Source organism: Sodiomyces alkalinus (assembly GCF_003711515.1).
Source record: "Sodiomyces alkalinus F11 unplaced genomic scaffold SODALscaffold_11, whole genome shotgun sequence".
NCBI lineage: Eukaryota > Fungi > Ascomycota > Sordariomycetes > Glomerellales > Plectosphaerellaceae > Sodiomyces > Sodiomyces alkalinus.
The window spans coordinates 593276-610108 of NW_021167089.1; the positions used below are offsets into that span (position 1 = coordinate 593276).

At 54.3% G+C, this 16833-nt stretch overlaps 5 protein-coding genes across 5 annotated transcripts; 2 read left to right on the forward strand and 3 right to left on the reverse strand.

Annotated features, from left to right (window-relative positions):
• Nucleotides 1–35: 35 nt before the first annotated feature.
• SODALDRAFT_363215 (hypothetical protein) lies at nucleotides 36–2478 on the reverse strand (the record flags this gene model as incomplete). Its single annotated transcript, XM_028614542.1, has 15 exons — nucleotides 36–50; nucleotides 192–301; nucleotides 465–539; nucleotides 624–655; nucleotides 782–800; nucleotides 903–987; nucleotides 1042–1208; nucleotides 1284–1306; nucleotides 1391–1401; nucleotides 1538–1630; nucleotides 1714–1754; nucleotides 1913–1944; nucleotides 1992–2053; nucleotides 2231–2247; nucleotides 2364–2478. The coding sequence occupies 15 exons, from the start codon at nucleotides 2476–2478 to the stop codon at nucleotides 36–38; spliced, it is 897 nt and encodes a 298-aa protein (XP_028463199.1).
• A 1374-nt stretch (nucleotides 2479–3852) lies between these two features.
• Nucleotides 3853–5397, forward strand: SODALDRAFT_64905 (hypothetical protein). Its single transcript, XM_028615553.1, has 2 exons — nucleotides 3853–4487; nucleotides 4595–5397. Exons 1-2 carry the CDS (start codon nucleotides 4048–4050, stop codon nucleotides 5085–5087), a joined length of 933 nt encoding a protein of 310 aa, XP_028463200.1. The 5' UTR covers nucleotides 3853–4047; the 3' UTR covers nucleotides 5088–5397.
• Nucleotides 5398–7514: 2117 nt separating this feature from the next.
• SODALDRAFT_328736 (hypothetical protein) lies at nucleotides 7515–9165 on the forward strand. The gene has a single exon (XM_028610764.1). It carries the CDS (start codon nucleotides 7644–7646, stop codon nucleotides 9117–9119), a length of 1476 nt encoding a protein of 491 aa, XP_028463201.1. The 5' UTR covers nucleotides 7515–7643; the 3' UTR covers nucleotides 9120–9165.
• Nucleotides 9166–9957: 792 nt separating this feature from the next.
• SODALDRAFT_300842 (hypothetical protein) lies at nucleotides 9958–13572 on the reverse strand. Its single transcript, XM_028608890.1, has 2 exons — nucleotides 13101–13572; nucleotides 9958–12994 (listed from the first exon to the last, which is right to left on the reverse strand). Exons 1-2 carry the CDS (start codon nucleotides 13141–13143, stop codon nucleotides 10335–10337), a joined length of 2703 nt encoding a protein of 900 aa, XP_028463202.1. The 5' UTR covers nucleotides 13144–13572; the 3' UTR covers nucleotides 9958–10334.
• Nucleotides 13573–14403: 831 nt separating this feature from the next.
• On the reverse strand, nucleotides 14404–16745 carry SODALDRAFT_328738 (hypothetical protein). The gene has a single exon (XM_028610765.1). It carries the CDS (start codon nucleotides 16284–16286, stop codon nucleotides 14784–14786), a length of 1503 nt encoding a protein of 500 aa, XP_028463203.1. The 5' UTR covers nucleotides 16287–16745; the 3' UTR covers nucleotides 14404–14783.
• Between the last annotated feature and the right edge of the window lie 88 nt (nucleotides 16746–16833).

Sequence of the window (16833 nt, forward strand, 5' to 3'; positions counted from 1 at the left end):
TAAAAACGATTACGCGTGACGGTGGTGGTGATCCCTCAAAACCGGAACGTCTGATGGTTAGGAGAGGATCAAACCATCTTCAGTCAGTCAATTGAAAGAACGAGAAAAGCACGCGACGTACGTCGCCGATCACCTGGGCGCCCGGTAAGTTTAAGTAGGTACATGCAATGGTAAACAAAACAATGGCCGACATTTCTCGTGAAATGATCCCTGTTCATGCTCGTTGGCGGTGACCGGTTGAGAACCCGCGGGGCGGCATGGTGGGGGTGGAGAGAATGGGACGGAGGTGAGCCAACAACGGCTGCTCCCGGCTCACGGGTTAACGACGACGGCGCGATATATGAACACGATATGGAGCAGGGATATCAGATCACTAGTACCAAGTAATACTTGGTTTTGAGAAAAGCTATTGAAGGTGGCGGGACCGCCCAGGATACTAGGACGAAAAAGATCGTGCTAAGAACCGTTCAAGGTAGATTTCGTGGTGTCTTTGCTCGGACCCGACGGCTTGCCGGCGGTGCACCTAAGTCGTTTTGCGCCTCACCTATGGATGTGGAATACACAGAGCATATCAGTCGAAGGGCTCGTGGGGAAGGAAGCTCGCTGTTTATGTTAACGTCGACCGGTGTTGGCAAATTTCTGGTTCGAGGAGGAGCTGCAGAGGGTGACGCGTAATTAAGTGGGAGCTGGGCCATAAAAAAGGGGTAAGAGAGAATGGAGGAGATATGGCGGGCGGAGCCCGGAAGTCGGCCAATGCCAGGATCCTAGGCGAGTTACCAACTGCACCGGGAAAGGGGATCCTTCGGAAGTGTTTTAGGTATGTAAGGTAGGTAAAAGTCATAGCATCTGGACGGGAGTCGAGCCAGGGTGGCTGCGGTGGTCTTCGGATAAAACATGTGTACTCCGGAAATGATGCATGAAGATGTTCAGGACTTCTAACAAACCAGCCAGGAAGCGTTTGCGAGGCCAGGAGGGGCAACGGAAGGCCTGGCTGTGATCTGCATAAGACTCTTACGGAGTATAATTATAATGTATGCACACGAGCGAGCTGCGTGTTTGTGCAAGTTGAAGAGGAAATCGAGACTTGAAGAAGCGGGAAAGACCCCTTGCAGAACCCCCCCCCCCCCTGGCCGGGTTGTTGGAGTCTCCTTCGCGAAGTCCAGGCCGCTCGGGGTCGTCGGGGGAAGCGGACAGAATCGACCGTTCCACTAACATGTTGGTTGTGGGTCATAAAAGGAATCCTAAAGGAGCAGAGAACCGGGATGATCTGGATAAAAGGCAACCGATCCTGCCAAGTAGCTGGGGTCTGGGATAAACGGAGACGAGAGTCTTAAGGGAGTTTATTTACCTAAGGTAGGTAGGTAGTCTTCATCTTCGGAGTTGCTGTCACGTGACTTTGGTCTAACAACCCCAGTTTCAAACCGTTCCTTTTTTTCGTGCGGGGGTTAGTTATAGCACGCCATACCTAGATCGGAGAACACCTAAAGAACGCTAACCTGTCCTGGAGTAGCGTTTGGGCTAACCCCATTTGGTCAACGGGAGTTTCAACGCCCTTCGCTTCTTTGTTGGCCAGGCTAGGGGCCCAAAGACTTCTCAAAGTTGCATCGTACACAATGCATTCTTCCTCGACCTGCGGCGTGGTGCGCTTATTAGGTACCTTATATAACGTTGTATGTACTACCCTCCGAAATCCGGAGCTACACTATAACGTACAATGATGGGAGAGCCAGGGGCCAGGGATATGGAAACCGGGGCTTCCAATGCGACACGACGACACCACATTCCGAGCCGCCCCCTCTTCCCTACCTACCCATGCGAATACCTATTTCGTAGGGCATATCTCCCTCCATGCGCACAAAGCCAACACGGCGTGGTCAGTCCATAGAAAAACGGATTGCTTGACTCTATGGACGAACCGGAAGGGGTGCGACCTCGCGCTCTTCTCTGAAGCCAACCTGTCACTGATCACTGACTATTGAAGAAACACCAACGGGTTTGTGGGGTCCCTCGAGTTGTAGATTTCTTGCGGAATCGACTGCAGCTCATGATCGATCTATGGATATATCACCATCGGAGAGAAAATCTGTGGCTTCAGGCCCTAGCACCTAATTATCTCCTATCCTCATTTTAACCAAACGCCTCACAGCTTCTTTACAACGAACGCACTGGGACTCTTTACTGGTAGCGAAAAGACGTTTTGTGGCTTGCCAATTTTTTTTTTCGGACGTACCTGCAGCTCGGCTCCAGCTGGGCATGCAGCGAAGGATTTCACCGGTGCTCCCCGGTGCTCCCCGGTGGAAAGTCCAGGCACGGTCGTGGACACCATCTTCTTCGTTTCCCACTTCCTTTTTTTCTTTTTTCACCTCGCGCCGTGCCACTCTTCCCCGCCAAGGGAAAATGTCCGCAAAAGCGGCCGCGCGTAGACCAACATGGAGGAGGAGAAAGGAGGGGGGGAGGCAGGGTGTCCGTCATGAACATTGTGGAATACCTAAGACAGCCAGATTGTCATGGTCGATAGGATTAGACCTTGACAAGTACCTCATAATTATCTGCATCCTTTGGTAACCGGACTTGCGCTGATTTTCCATGGCAGACAACATGGGCGGCTTCAAGATTTGGCCCGTCTTCCCACTCACTGACCTCACTGATCAAGCAAAACCTACTGTTTTGGACAAACTTGGGAAATACGGAAATACGGTGCTTGATTTTTTCTTCTTCTTTTTTTCATAAGCGAGGGTCTCGACTTACCATGCTAGGTCTACAGGATCCTACCCGCAGCGAACTGCAACTCGGATCGCGCCCCCGGCCCGTTTTCTCAAACGGCACAGCTCATTATTGACGCCACAACCGCAGTCGAGTCCAGTAAAAAACGCAGGGGTTTTATACAACCAACTCAGCTCAAATGCTGTGCCGCCCGTCCCTCTACCGGTATACTCATATTAATTACGTACATACCTGCAGATTTTGTCCATGGCGGAGACTCATCTCAGGGGAGTCTGCGTCTGTCGGATCTTCCGCATACTTCTTCTTACATTGTGTGCTGCAGAGTAATACTTCGTTGGAACATTCTTGCCCTCCTTCGCCCCCCTGGCTTCCAGACCTCCTGTCCCGTGGGGACATGGTTTCATCGAACCATAGAGACCGTTGTTGATTTACTCGATCAGCGGCTCGGGGCAACCAACAGGGAAAGAAACATGGGGATCGGATGAACCCTGGGTCTGTCGTTGATTCCTTTTTTACCCCATTCATATGGGCCAGGGCCCTAACAACGGTTCTGTGATCAGTCACAACTCAAGATATCATTCCGATCGGTCTGGTTATAAAGTTGGAATTGATCATCATCGTCGTGCTCCTCTTCGCCCCATCGCATCGGACGCTCCACGCCCTTAGCGTTAGACCCTTCCTGGAGACTCGTGAGGGAGCACTGAGCAGTGCAGTCTCCAATTTTCCGCAAAAGATCGCCATCACCGTCGAACAGAGACACGACGATGAGCGGACCACCGCTCCCTCCTCCTCCTGCGCCGGAGGACCTCCCGGAGTCATGGGGCGCCGGCGTCCCAGGCCCCTATAACGACACCGGACTTCGTCGTTTCGGCCACGCCATCATCTTCTTCTTTCCTGCGTTGGCCTTCATCACAGTATCGGCACGAGTATACGGGCGGCTTTGGATGCGGCAATTTGGATGGGGTGAGTCCACCGAATAAACGGGGAAAGAGGAAAATAAGAAAGAAAGAAGCAAAGAAAAAGAGAACACGCCGACCAAGTTTGCAGGAAGGGTAGAATACTGACTTGAGTGAATAGACGATACCCTCATCGTACTGGCCATGGTACGTTTTGTCGCTACGAAACTCCGTCCAAGGCATGGAAAGCGGGAAACCGAGTGCTGACGCGACAGTTTGCATGACAGGGCCTCTCCATAGGGTTTACCGTGAGCTTCTATCACTGTAAGTATTGCCGCTTTGTCCCCCGACCCCCCTGACGACCTTTCGGGCGACGGTGAGCCAGAATTCTGAACAGAACGTCTACGCAGATGCTCTGGCGAGTTACATGGGCATCCACATGTGGGATATCCCACCGCACGACATGTTCATCGCCCGGCGGTGGAACTACGTGAACATGGCGCTGTACAACCCGATCCTGGCGCTCGTCAAGTCGTCGGTGCTCATCTTCCTCCTGCGACTGGGCGGCACGAAGAGGCCCGTGTGGTGGTGTATTCACGTCCTCAACGTGGCCAATATTTGCCTGATGATCGGGACGTTCTTCGGTGTTCTCCTCCAGTGCTTGCCGATCCACTCGAACTGGGATCCGACTGTCCCGGAGGACGAGAAGACATGCGTGGATGGCAAGGCCCTGACGGTGGGGACGGCGATCATCACCATCATCACGGACGTGTTGGTGCTAGCGCTTCCCTTTTGGATCTTCCTGGAATTGAAGATGGCGAGACGGGTCAAGATTGCACTGCTGGGCGTGTTCATGTTGGGTATAGTGTGAGTTACTCCCTCCCCCCCCCCCCCCCTTTTTCTGTTTCTCAATCATAGGCCAAGGAGCAAGACGAAAGGTCAGGCGCTGACAGATTCTTTTTCTTATCCTTCAGCGTGACGATCGTGGGTTGCATTCGGCTATGGTCGATCCTCGACGTTTTCCGGCAATTCGAGACGGGGAATATCGACCCGGACCTGACATACAGCCTGGGCCCAACGACGTCGGTCATCGAGAGCAACGTCGCCATCGTGACGGCATCGGTGCCGGCGCTGTGGCCTCTGTTCCGGCAGTGGTTCCCCAACGCGTTTGCCAAACTGGGCGGGACGTACGGCACGGGGCCCTCGGGCGATAGCTCATACAGTAAAAAGGGGTCCAGGAAGCTGGTCACGATTGGAGGGTCTGGGCACAAGACGCTCGACGACAATAGCTTCGTGATGAAGCCCATCCGCGGGATCGGTCGGACCGAGATCAGGTCGTATACACCGTCCGGGAGCGAGGAGGAAATCATGCGGTGTGACGCCGGCATCATGAGGACGACGAATGTGGAGATAGGTTACGAACCGGGCGATTTAACGGGGGACAGGGATCGGGGGATTGCGCGGTGATGACCGGAGAGATGACGGTGTACCTCATTCAGCCTGAGGTTTTATCAGAGAATCAGGGATGTTTTCCTCTTTTCCTTCGGCTGAGAATATTGAGACGGAGGACTAAGACAGAGCGAGGGAGAAGTTCCGGGCTTACTCCTAGATCTGGTGTCGGGAGATATACACGCATATACAAACGGAAGGGGGGGGATGGAAAATAAAAAGGGGAGACGAAACCAGTTGCACTACATAATCTAAGGAAAGGGGAACTATATCAAATGGCAATAAGTTGACTGTCTTGAGGGAACGATAAAAGGGGAAATGGGAAAAGGGGAAAAGGAAGTCAAAGGGGAGAACATGACAAACGGGGAGAAAAAGACCTTGTGGCTTGTGTGGCTCCTTGTGGCTCCTTGTGGCTCCTTGTGACTCCTTGTGGATACCGCATTGTTATTGGCCGATGTGGCTTGGTAGGGACGAGAAAAAGTAACGACTTCCCCTCGTAATTGCTTTCCATTCTCCCTCGCTTCCTCTCAACGTCTTGCTGTCGCTTCCTACGTCCATTGCGGGACCGTGGCAGAGTTGGCGCCTGTCACCCTTACGACATTACGACATCAACTCGTCATCCGTCATCTATCGTCTGCATGCATGTCCCGCTGAGTACGGAGAAGAGAATGAGAGAGCGTGGGGTAGTGGTAGTTGGATCACTTAGATGTGGTGAAGCTGGAGCCAACCTCCCCTTCTTCTCCTCCCTTTTCTCCCTTCGAGTTCTTGGTGATGTTTCCTTGCGTGTTCGATGGCCCAGATCACCTCGTTACCAAGGTAATATTGGACTATCCAGCTCAACTACGACCGCTTGTCTCGGTGTGGGCTCGGTGGCACAGCGGCGAAACATTCTTTCACCACCCCAGCTAGGAAATCTCCTCAACACTTTCTGAAAGCCCTACTCTGTCACTACCTCGTACAATCACTATTCATCATTTGACTACCCCACTACGCCTGACCTCCTGGACGCTGCTGCTGACCTTGCCGTATCGGCCTCAAAGCCGAGTTGGAGTCGTCAAGAAGCCGTCATATTCCATTCCTGCATTGACTCGATTAGCCGAATTGTCCATGGTAACGGCTGTCAAGGGAGGGAAGGGAGGCTCAGGAATTCTCGCCGTCCAGATATTTGAGAGGTGGAGTGAGGTATCAAGGCGATATGGTTTGCTCAAGTGAGACATCAAAGGCCCGGCATGCATTCTTTGCCTTTTTCTTTCTTTTCTTTTCTTTTCTTTTCTTTTATTTTCTTTTCTTTTCTGTTCTTTTCTTTTGCTTTTGCTTTTGCTTTTGCTTTTGCTTTTGCTTTTGCTTTTGCTTTTGCTTTTGCTTTTCTTCCTTTTCCTCCCTACCGTTTCCCCCCCTTCTATTCTTCTTCCTTGGGCCGGATAATGTTTCCCATGCGGGCTCTTCTCTGTTAAGCCGAGTCTGTTTTATTCTGAAGTGAGATGGAGGTCGACGGTTACCCCTGATTCCCACTGATTGCCGTGTCGCCTACAGTGAGTGATACGACAGACGAGACTTGGGAGAATCGGTCTCACCACGGCTATCGGTCGTGTTACCCAAGTACCAAGTACGAATGTACGCCTTCTTTTCCTTCTCCCTCGTCCTCTCGTCCTCTCGCCATCTCGCCCTCTCGCCCTCCCACTTTGGTGTCAGTCATGTCTTCTTACCAGTCAGGCGTACGTCACTCTCCCCAGAATCGCCAAGAGCTGTCGTTCCCGGGTCTGGGATTTGACAGGTCGGCTTTCGGGACACCCAGGCATGGCTACATAGACTGTCGTTTGCCCTTGCCTCCTGCCGCTAGCCGGCCGTTGCATGGGAGGGTTACGGGTCCGCGGCCGGCTATGCAGGCCTAGCATCCGGGCAGGTAGACAGACGGCTTGCTTGACCTGTTTCTTCCCATCTCGCGTCCCAAGACTAGCATAGCAGCCCCCATCATACTCGGACCTAGTTCGCCATTGGTATAAAGCACAGCGCAGGAGCCCATTATAGGAGACGCCAGAAATCACAGTACAGGAGACACCGCAGGAGCGACTACGGGAAAGAAGATCCGTTCATAAGCAGAGGAATGTCTTGTAGTTGAGGCTAGATCGAGACATGCCGATCTTGCGTCCTTTCCACCCACCCACCCGCCCTCAGCCAGCCAGCTTCAGCCGCCCAGTGGTGTCCGGATCGTTCTGTAGTGCCTCTGAGACACGATGTTGCATACCTGTCGTTCCTCGCTGTTGTTGTCGGCCCTGCCCTACCTAGGGAGAGCCCCATTTGGTACGTGTCTCTGGGTGCTCAATGTTTGTTTGGAGCGAAGGGACACGGGGAAAAAGAAGATCAATACAGGATCAGATCGTGCATGCCTTGTTTCTGTCCGCATATATCCCTCTCTATCCCTGGGAACCAGACCGGTTTTTTGTCTATTGTTTTTTTATTTCTTTTTATTTGTTGCTTGTTGTTGTTTTGCTGCTTCTCGCCTTCATAGCCCCCGGACGACATCATTCTGCATCGACATTTAATCCCTGAGCAGACGTTGACGTCTTTCTCGTCATGTCTGCTGCGTCTATCGACCCGTACTGTCGCTCGAATCTTGATCGCTCCCGCAAGATGGGCACCTTTTCACCGACACGCGCCAGCATAGATCGGCAAACTGGGCTCGCCCAGCTCAAGCTTGTGTCCAAGTATTACGGCTACTCGAACTGCCCGTACCCCCCTCCTAGCCCAGAGTTCATGGCTCGAACCCGGGATAGGGGTTGTATCGGCTCGGCAGGCTCGCCACCCAGTCTCATCGACGATCGTACCGACTCGGAGCTTTCCCACGACGATGACTATCAGTACCATGCCTCGACGTCGCAAATCTGGGACAGTTTTTGGGTGGCCCGGACGGATTCGGCTTGCTACCCAACTCAACAGGAAAAACATCACCTTCAGCAGCAGCAGCAGCAGCAGCAGCAGCACAAGCTGTCCCATAAGCAGGAGCACCCTGAGCCACGTGTTCATTATCCCGCCCTGATCCCTTCGCCCCATATCAAGAGGGCCAAGAAGCCGGGCGCCATCAACTACGACGACAACCCACGCCCGCCAAAGCCGGCGGGATACACCTTGACCGTTCGGCCCTCTGTCGCGCCGCAATCCCCTACCACGGATAGGCCAGAGTGGCCGCTGCGAAGTCATGAAATTTACGAGAAGCCTCAGACGATCCGGGCTGTCGAGTCTTCCTATAGTCTCTTCCCCAAACAGACCATGCGCCCATGCTCGCCCCAAGATGCACTGTCGCCGCCACCAAGGACAAGCTCTCTGCCCCGGGTCGTGACTCCTGCGCTTTCAGGTCCATCTTGGATGCCTTCAGCAGACCGCAAGCTCTCCCACCCAAAAGCCACGCAACACCGGCACCACCACTCCGAAACAGTGCCTCGCATGCCCACGTCTGATTTCGGAGCCTCACCCCCAGCACCGCGTCCTCATACAAGCCACGGGACAAGTGCCCCCCAATTCCCAGACATGTCGCCGCCCCCATCATCCGTTGCCGCTCCTCTGCACCACTCAGATCCCACCGGCGTGACATCCACCATCCCTCTGTTCCCTTCCACCAACCTCGTAGATCTAATCAACCCGCGCTCCCCTCCCACCCCTCCCGGCCCACCCCGTCCGCCGACCTCGATCCCGAAGTTGACTCAGCAAAAGTCCTTCTTCGATTTCGACTCAGACTCCGAGAGTGAACCCGAGGGCCGCTTCTCCCGACTCGTAAGGGGGAAACGACACAAACAAACCCAAAGCACCACCGCCGCCGCCGCCCAACAACATTCTAGTTCGAACAAGACGTCGCGCAAGAGTATCGACCGCCCATGGTCACGGCCTCGTGCCCCCACCGGCACTGCTATCGCGAGACGGTCCCACGAGGAGCACGAGCCGCTGCGGCAAGCTCCCCCACTAGAGGAGTCCGAGGGCAGGACGCGCCGGGGGAAAGAGGGCCGGAAGAGCAATGTCTTCGGACGCATGTTCGGGCGTTCGGGACGGGGTCATTGAATCCCTCTTCGTGAAACCCTTTTTTTTTTTTTTTTCCTTTTTTTTTTCCGGCTCCTTTAGTCGAGGAACCTCCATCTACTCACGCCTACTTTGGCCTCTTCCTTCACTTATACTTTCTTGTCTTTTCTCCTTTTCTGTCTGCCTTAACGCGCACGATGCTCTAGAGTCCATGCTTCCCACGATTTTTTCCTTTCGTTCCCTCTTTTTTCTTCTTTTTTCTTCTTTTTTTCTTTGGCCTTCTCTCCCTGTCAAATTTTATACTTTACGCGTCATGTACACGTATGGGCATAGCACCAGAGCATCGCACGGAACGCGGCTTTTGGCAGGCTAAATGAACGGTCAAGGCGCCCCATGATGAACGGATAAATCTGGCGATCGGTTGGTTGGGGCCCGGTTAGGGAAAACAAAAGTCACGAAGCCCACGACATGATACCGATGTCTCTCTCTCTCTCTCTCTCTCTATCTGTCTCTATCTGTCTCTGACACACATGCGTTCGCACTCTCCTTTTCTTGTTCCTCTGCTCATTTTCTTCCTTCGTATTTTCTGTATCAGTTGTCTTGTCTGTCGACGTCCCAGTCGTCGATGAATTCACATGATAACGTTACCCGACGAGTCTAATATAATAATTGTATCATCCACGTCTCTCAACCATCATCACACGCAGACAACACTTGCCCATTTCAACCAGGTTTATATTTAACATCGCAGTCCAGCTACACTATAAATCCACGTTACCTCCATATAGTCACAAGCGACATCGTGTACCCTCGTTGGCGGTTCCCTTGACACACAGATTGGAGGGAACACCAAACGTTATGTATCCCAAAGTGAGCAGCCGCTGCGCTTTAGTCGTGATGAGCATGGAATATCTCGGACTACGTACACCTTGCGTCGGTGTATCCATGGAGCAGAATAAAATGTGTGCGACCTGAGTCGTGTCTCTATTTCGCGTTCTCTTCATGCCTTGTCATATGAGAGTCATCTCGTAGAAACGCCGTAAGCTCGTAAATATCATACCACGCGATACAAAATCATGCATCGTCAAAGTTTCCCAAAACCACCAATGCTCTCCGCTATGCAAGCGAGCCGAAGAAAAAAAAAAGAACTCCAGAAAATGAACAAAAAACATACACGCCCCAAATCTAGACCCAAAATAAAAACACAGTGCAACCGGAGTACTGGCCACGAGAATATAAAAACAGCTAGGTATCAGATCAGGCGCGACGAGGCGCGCGCTCGGTATATTTCCTCAGTCTTCGTATGCCGGGGCCCTGTTTCTCACGTCCAGGCACGCTGCCAAAGAACCAACGGTTCTCTTCGCGGCCCGGGTGGACGCCGAGATTGATGAGCATAGTCTGCCGGTCGCGGGCGTGCTGGAACTGAAAGCCCTTCTCCCCGCCGATGTCTTCGGTTCGGAGGAAAGATATGATGTCGGCGATGCAAGTAACCGAGTGAGGAAGACGATACGAGTTTCGCGCAGGGATGACAGAAATGACGGCGAAGAGGTAGAGGATCAGGAGGGCGAGAAGCGCGAAGAAAACGTCGGCTTGGGGTCGCATGCGGGTCTGGTTGGTGCCAGGAATGTTCCGAGCCATGAGGAGACCCCCGGCCAGGACGGGGATGAGGATTGCCAGGAGAGCCATGAAGGATACGGCAGCAACGCGCCAGTGCTTGTTGCGCAGAGCGCGGTAGGTAGACTGGAAGGGGGAGCACGCCGCGTAGTCGAGAAGGATGGAGCGGGAGACCGGAGCACCTTCATCGTTGCGCAACTCGGCCCACGGCTGGACGATGCGGAGAACCTGGTCGAGGGATTGAAAAGCCAAGTACAGGAGCATGCCGAGCAGGCTCGGTACGAAGCTGTAGACGAAGTTGGCAGCAGAGAATCCTGCCGCATCTGGGTAAGCCGGGAGGCGACCGGGATGAAAGCCCTGCATCCAGGCGGCGCCGCCAATAAAGGATACGACAATGAGCGCCACCAGGAGGACGGTGGCGCCAATGGAGAAGCAGAGTACCTGGGTGCCACGCAAGCACCAGGGTAGGTATCGGTACCACGCTCTACCGTTGTCGGAGGAAGCGAACAATTTGAGGGAGCTAATAGAGACGCTGTGGCTCCCTTCCATGGGATTCAACTCTTCAAAATCGCGAGACGGGGAGTTGAGGGAGCTGGTAGCGAGGCCAATACCGTACCACGGCTCGATAGCGGGATCCCCTTTCATCCAGTAACCTAGCCGGTCGAACCGGCGCCGATGAAGCTGTGCCCGTCTCTCGGTCTTGCCCATCATAAATTCCGTCCCCTCGTAGTCGCTCAGGGCGTTGGTTTGATAGAGCATGAAGGCAATGTCGGCGATGGACCGCGGATCCCATAGGAGGCCAGTGATCCTTCCGTGCCAGTAAACAGCCAACGTGACGAGTGCACCCAGGAGGAGGAAGTATAGCGCCACCAGAGTCCAAGTAACAGGCTGCACAGACACCCATGTCCACTCGCCACGGATACGAGTAACGGTGAAGGCGCTGCTGGCGAGCGGGATCGTAAAGGCGCTGAGCCACATCAAAGTCAAACAGACCCTTGTCACAACAGGGCCAGATAAGTGAGGGATCAAATACGACCTCGGGTAAAGTTCTTGAAAGAGCCCGTCTTTCCGTTTCTCCATCTCATCCTGAGCCATCGTCGTAAAAGGGAGGATTCGAACGGTGGCCGCCATGACGCACTGGACGTACACGAAGACAATGGCAGCTAGTAGTTGTGGCAAGATGCGAAACAGGAAATACTGGCCACCCTGGATCTCGCTATCGGACAGTTGTAGTTGAAGGAGACCTGGGCGGCGCATGGAGAAGATGGCGGAAAGCATGAAGAGGACGATGTTGGCGAGGCAGAGCATGAGGAGGGCAAGCAGAGAAGGGAGTCGTAATGTCCGTGGGAGGGCGGTGAGGCGCGGGTACGCCTCTCTCGTGGGATCGAGGAGGTCCAGCTTTGGCTTGCCTTCCCTGGGCACTGGGCGTGTTTCGCTAATTGGAACCCATTGGTTCACGTCGAGAGCAGCCAGCTTTCTGGTCGGGTTGTATTGAAGGAGCTCGCGGGAAGCGGAGGGAGGATGGTCGTGGTCGGTGTCGAGCGGAGTGGGATCGGGTTCCTGCACATCAGCGTCGTGCATTTTGACATTGGGTGGTGACGCCGATCTCTGCGGCACTGAGCCACTGAACATGATGACGGGAATCGGGGCGGCGGCGGTATGTAGACCAGCACCAGCACCGGCCATGGCGCGCATAGTCGAGGACTCCTCGTCGGGGAAGCGATTCGAATCGTCGGCCGTGTGCCGCGTATAGGTGGCGTCCGGTCTTGAAGGGAGATTCGAGGCGGGCGAGGACTTTGACCATCTGTCCGCCGTCAAAGCGTTGAGAGCAAAATTGATGAATGGGCCGTCGTCGACACCTGGAGTAATGGACCCAGCAGCGTCCATGGTCATCTGGTCACGAAACCCCCTAGCTTCGGCCCGGGCAGTGACTTCGTCCATGGCGTGTGGGAGGTATGTAGGAGAAGCAGAAGAAAGAGGCAAGGCGGGCGGCTGTGAGGCACCGGGGCGGTTGTCTATGAGTGGGAAGGAGAAATGGCCGAAAAGGCGGCTCGGGCCGTATTGGCTGGTAGTGTTGGAAGGAGCCGAACCGTCGGAGCCCCAGGGAGGTGTCGGAGCGTGAGGGATGTTGTACGGAGCAATAGTGGGTTGGGCAGCGTCAGAATATTGTAAGCCAGAATCGTTTGACAGATTGTCACTGCCTGTTCGATATGGATGACTGGCACGTTCGTTGCCTGCTGGGACGGCAGCTTGAAGTTGATCGGAGGGAGTCCCCGGGGACCAGAACTGAGGAGGATAAGGGCCTGTAGCCACCACTGTTAACGAGATCGTTCAGATGAAGGGTAGAACAGCTGGGATGGGACATGGAGCTATAAACACTGAAAGCTGAAGGAGATGGGGAAACCATACGCTGCCTATCAACAAAGTCGAAGTTCAAGTCTTGATAATTCATGCTTTGACAACGGGGTTTACCAGTCCACTAGGACGGTTAGGCTGAAGGCTGACCGTTAATCGTTGACCAATCACTTGTAAGAGAATGGCAGTGTAGAGGAGAGATGCATGGTGTGCTGCAGAAGCCTGAGCTTGCGCGAAAGGTTGGGGAGCGGCGTCATTTTGGTTGATGCGTGGGACGTTAGGAAGTGGCTGGTCTTGTCACAGAAGAAACAACGACGATAGGGACGAGCCGGGAGGCTGGGTCGGCACATGTTGCAGCGGAGCCGTGATGGAAGCGGGAGTACGGAGTAGGGATAGGGTTCCGTTTTTCTGTTCCCAGCCACCGGCTCCCAAAATTGTGGTAAGGCGTTGGGTGGGAGTGAAGTGGGGTGGGTATTGGTCAAGGCGGGAGCTAGGTATAGTGCCCGAGACGAAGGGGGGAAGGCGGACTGACATACCCATAGAGTAACAGTGTTGGCAAGTATCACGGAATGTGTCTTTAGGATGGTGATGTTGTTGTTGTTGGATTACATGTTTGAAAATGAAAAGAAGAAAAAGACGAAGCGAAATTCTGTCTTCTGGTTCTTCACCGCCTTATTCCTCCTGCACCTGCACCACACCCGCACCTACTCCTGCATCAGTTCCCACCACTGAATCTCTTCGTATGTACCTAACTCGGTCGTTCTTGTTCTTGCCCAAAAGCTCCCTTAGAGCTGCAGGTACTTCGTATCCCCATAGAATAAGGTACTTTCCCAAAGGATCTGTATTACCTAACGCTCTTCGGGAGGTACCTCGTGGTGGACACTGCGCCCCACATCACACGGTTTCTTTTTTTTTTCCCTTCTTTTTCCCGTCCGTCTCCCAATGAAAATAGGGCGGCTGGTGTCCTCGGTCCGTGCACGGCGACACCCACCCACAGCCTTTGATTCAACGAGCGAAACGACCCCCACACGTCAGTGGCCGGCCCACTGGGGATTCTGCTCGGCCCACTAAATGACATCGGGAACCAGCGACTCGGGCCAGGTCCTGCACCGTGAACATCAAAAGATCCATTCCCAGGATTCTGGGAATCGACCCCGAGTTTCAGAATCGAGGTCCAGGCTTATTATTTACGATCTAATTACCAGAACACCGAGAGAGCTGAGTAGAAATTTTCTTCTCGCTTTTGCTGACGACTTGGTGAAGCAATGGCCAATTCCCAACCTCTCCTCCCATCGGAATATATCCGGACAGCTTATATTCGTCTGGGCTCCAGCGACCTGGTCGGCGCTCGAGGCTGCTGCGAACGGATGGCACTTGTCTCAGATGCCATGGCAATTCCTCTGCCCAGTTCGAGAAAGAGAATAAGAAAAGGAGAAAAGAAATCCCCCCGTTCGTGACGGGCAAAATCTTAGCGATCCGGTCTGCCGGGTCTTTGGCATGTCAACATATTCCGAGATCAAGCACATGAGGGCTGCAGTTCTGTTGTGCTTCACGACCCCAATGCTCCAAACTGGAGTTATTCCAATTCAACATTTGTTACTTTTCAACCCTTGAAAGGTACGAAGCAGTTACACTGTGCAACCGTAGAATAGATACTGCAGCACGATTGCTGCACAGATAGCGAAGGCAGCGAAGGTCGCCGACCCAGAAACGGATCGTCCATCACAGTAGTCCCACCTACGCCTTGAGCAGGCTCTGCACAAAGCTTTCTGGCGGTGCCGCATCAATCAGCAGCTCGCTCGTCCTCCGGACCCGCTCTTGGACCACCTTCTCCTCAGCCGCCCAACGCGCCTCGACTTCCTGCGGCTTAGGCTGGCTCCAGAACGCCCCGAAAGACGACCCGCCTCCACCGCTCTCCTCGCGCTTCTTGTGCTGCTCGGCCTCCTGCCTGGCCAACCGCTTCACCATGGTCGACCAGTTCTCCAGTCCCGTCGTCAGGCACTCCTTGCACGTCTCCTTGGCGTCTCCCGCCCCCGTCGTCCCGAGCTTGCGGAGCTGCTCCTCCGCCAGGTCCACCCCGTCGCGCGTCCACGCCACGCCTTCCTCGCGCATCTGCGCCTTGTCCTGGCTTGAGTAGAGGATCTCGCCGATGTACAGGTGTAGCGCCGCCTCCTCGCAGAGATTCTTCGCACTTCGCCAGGGGGCTTGCGTGCCGTCGGGCGGCGGCGGCGGGTACTGCGGCGGTTTGGCCAGCTCCCACAGCTTCTGCCACCAACTCGATCGTGCTTCCGCTGCTGATGCTGCTGCTGCTGCTGCTGCTGTCTCCTCCACCGAACCCTCCGCCGCTGTGGACGGGAGCGAACGGCGGGCGCGGAGCAGCGAGATGAACATGGGCAGTGCCGCCGAGAGGTCGCCCGACCGGGCTTTCTGGGTCGCTATCGCGGTCAGGACCGAGAGGACGTTGTCAGACGGCGGTGTGGCTTTGTCGTGTATGGTCAACGTGCGCCGGTCCACCAGCGGTGGAGAGGACGGGTCGGCAGACTCTGTGGCAATCGAGAGGGCCCAGTCATATACCCGCTCAGCAGCCTCAGGCAACCTTTTGTAGTCTAAGAAGAAAGCGTACGCGAGTGCTGCGTCCAACCTTTGCTTGGTACTGAATCCCTTTGTCGTGAGAATCCGCAGATAGGCGTTCTCTGCAGACTCATAGGCCGGTTCGCAGTTCTCCTCCTTCGGCGCTGATGGCGCTCCTGGGGGCATGGGCTCCGGGCGAGGATTCGATGGCCCCACCACCATCTGGGGTGGGCAGACGATATTTCTCGTTTTGTCCTTGACCCAGCCGTCGACCTGCTCCAGGCTCCTGGCCAGCAGCATCATTACCTCATAGTAGCCCCTCCGCCAGTTCTCGCTCTTGTCGGAGATATCCTTCCCCACGTTTCCAAGGCCCTCGATGGAAAGGGGTTCGTCGTTGAGAAGCTCCCTGACGCCGGCACCGTCGATATTGGGATCCTCAAGCCTCTTCAGGGCCTCCCTGCAGGAAACAATAATCTCATCCCAGTTCTTGCCCTTGGGACCTCCATGGTTATTGGCGCTTTTTGCCCCTCGGACTCGCATGCGCGTGATGAACGACCATTCGTGGGGCGTTGGGAACTGCTTCTCGAGACTGTCCTGGTTGAGCATCAAGATGATACCCGCCAGGCAGATCAGGGAACCCCATAAGGCAATGTTGTACCGCACAACCATACTGCCTTCATGTCGCAGCCACAACCTTGTTTCGGTCGTAAAGTATCGTGCTCTCCGCCGCGTTGTCGTCACTGGTATCGAGAGGAACGGGAGCTGGGGACGGCTTCTGGATGCGAGCGACGCGTTGCTCGTAAAGGGTCGTTGTAAGGAAGCGGGTGACCGGAATAGCTTCTGGAAAAGAAGTCGCCGGAGGGCGATTCGTTGCCGCATCTTCTCGGGTAATGTCATTTGTGGGTTTATTTGGGATCTGTGTTGCGGGTAGACGCTTCAAAGTCAAGACATCATGCTACGTAATGAGCTTGAACAAGTCGAGTTTGTTTCGCTGGGTTAGATTAATGTCGCTCGTCGCTCTGGTAAATGAATAGAAAGAGACCCAATGTCTTCGAGAATCTATTAAAACAGCGACGTCGAAGTGTCGGCAACGAAGTTTCTTATGTGGGAGGATTGTAGCTAGGTGGGCAGAGAATGTTATAGAGAGAGAGGTTTGATGATCTTCAAGACTACGAGCTTGTACAAACAAGCGCCAAGGCCAAAGTGGCCATCGGAG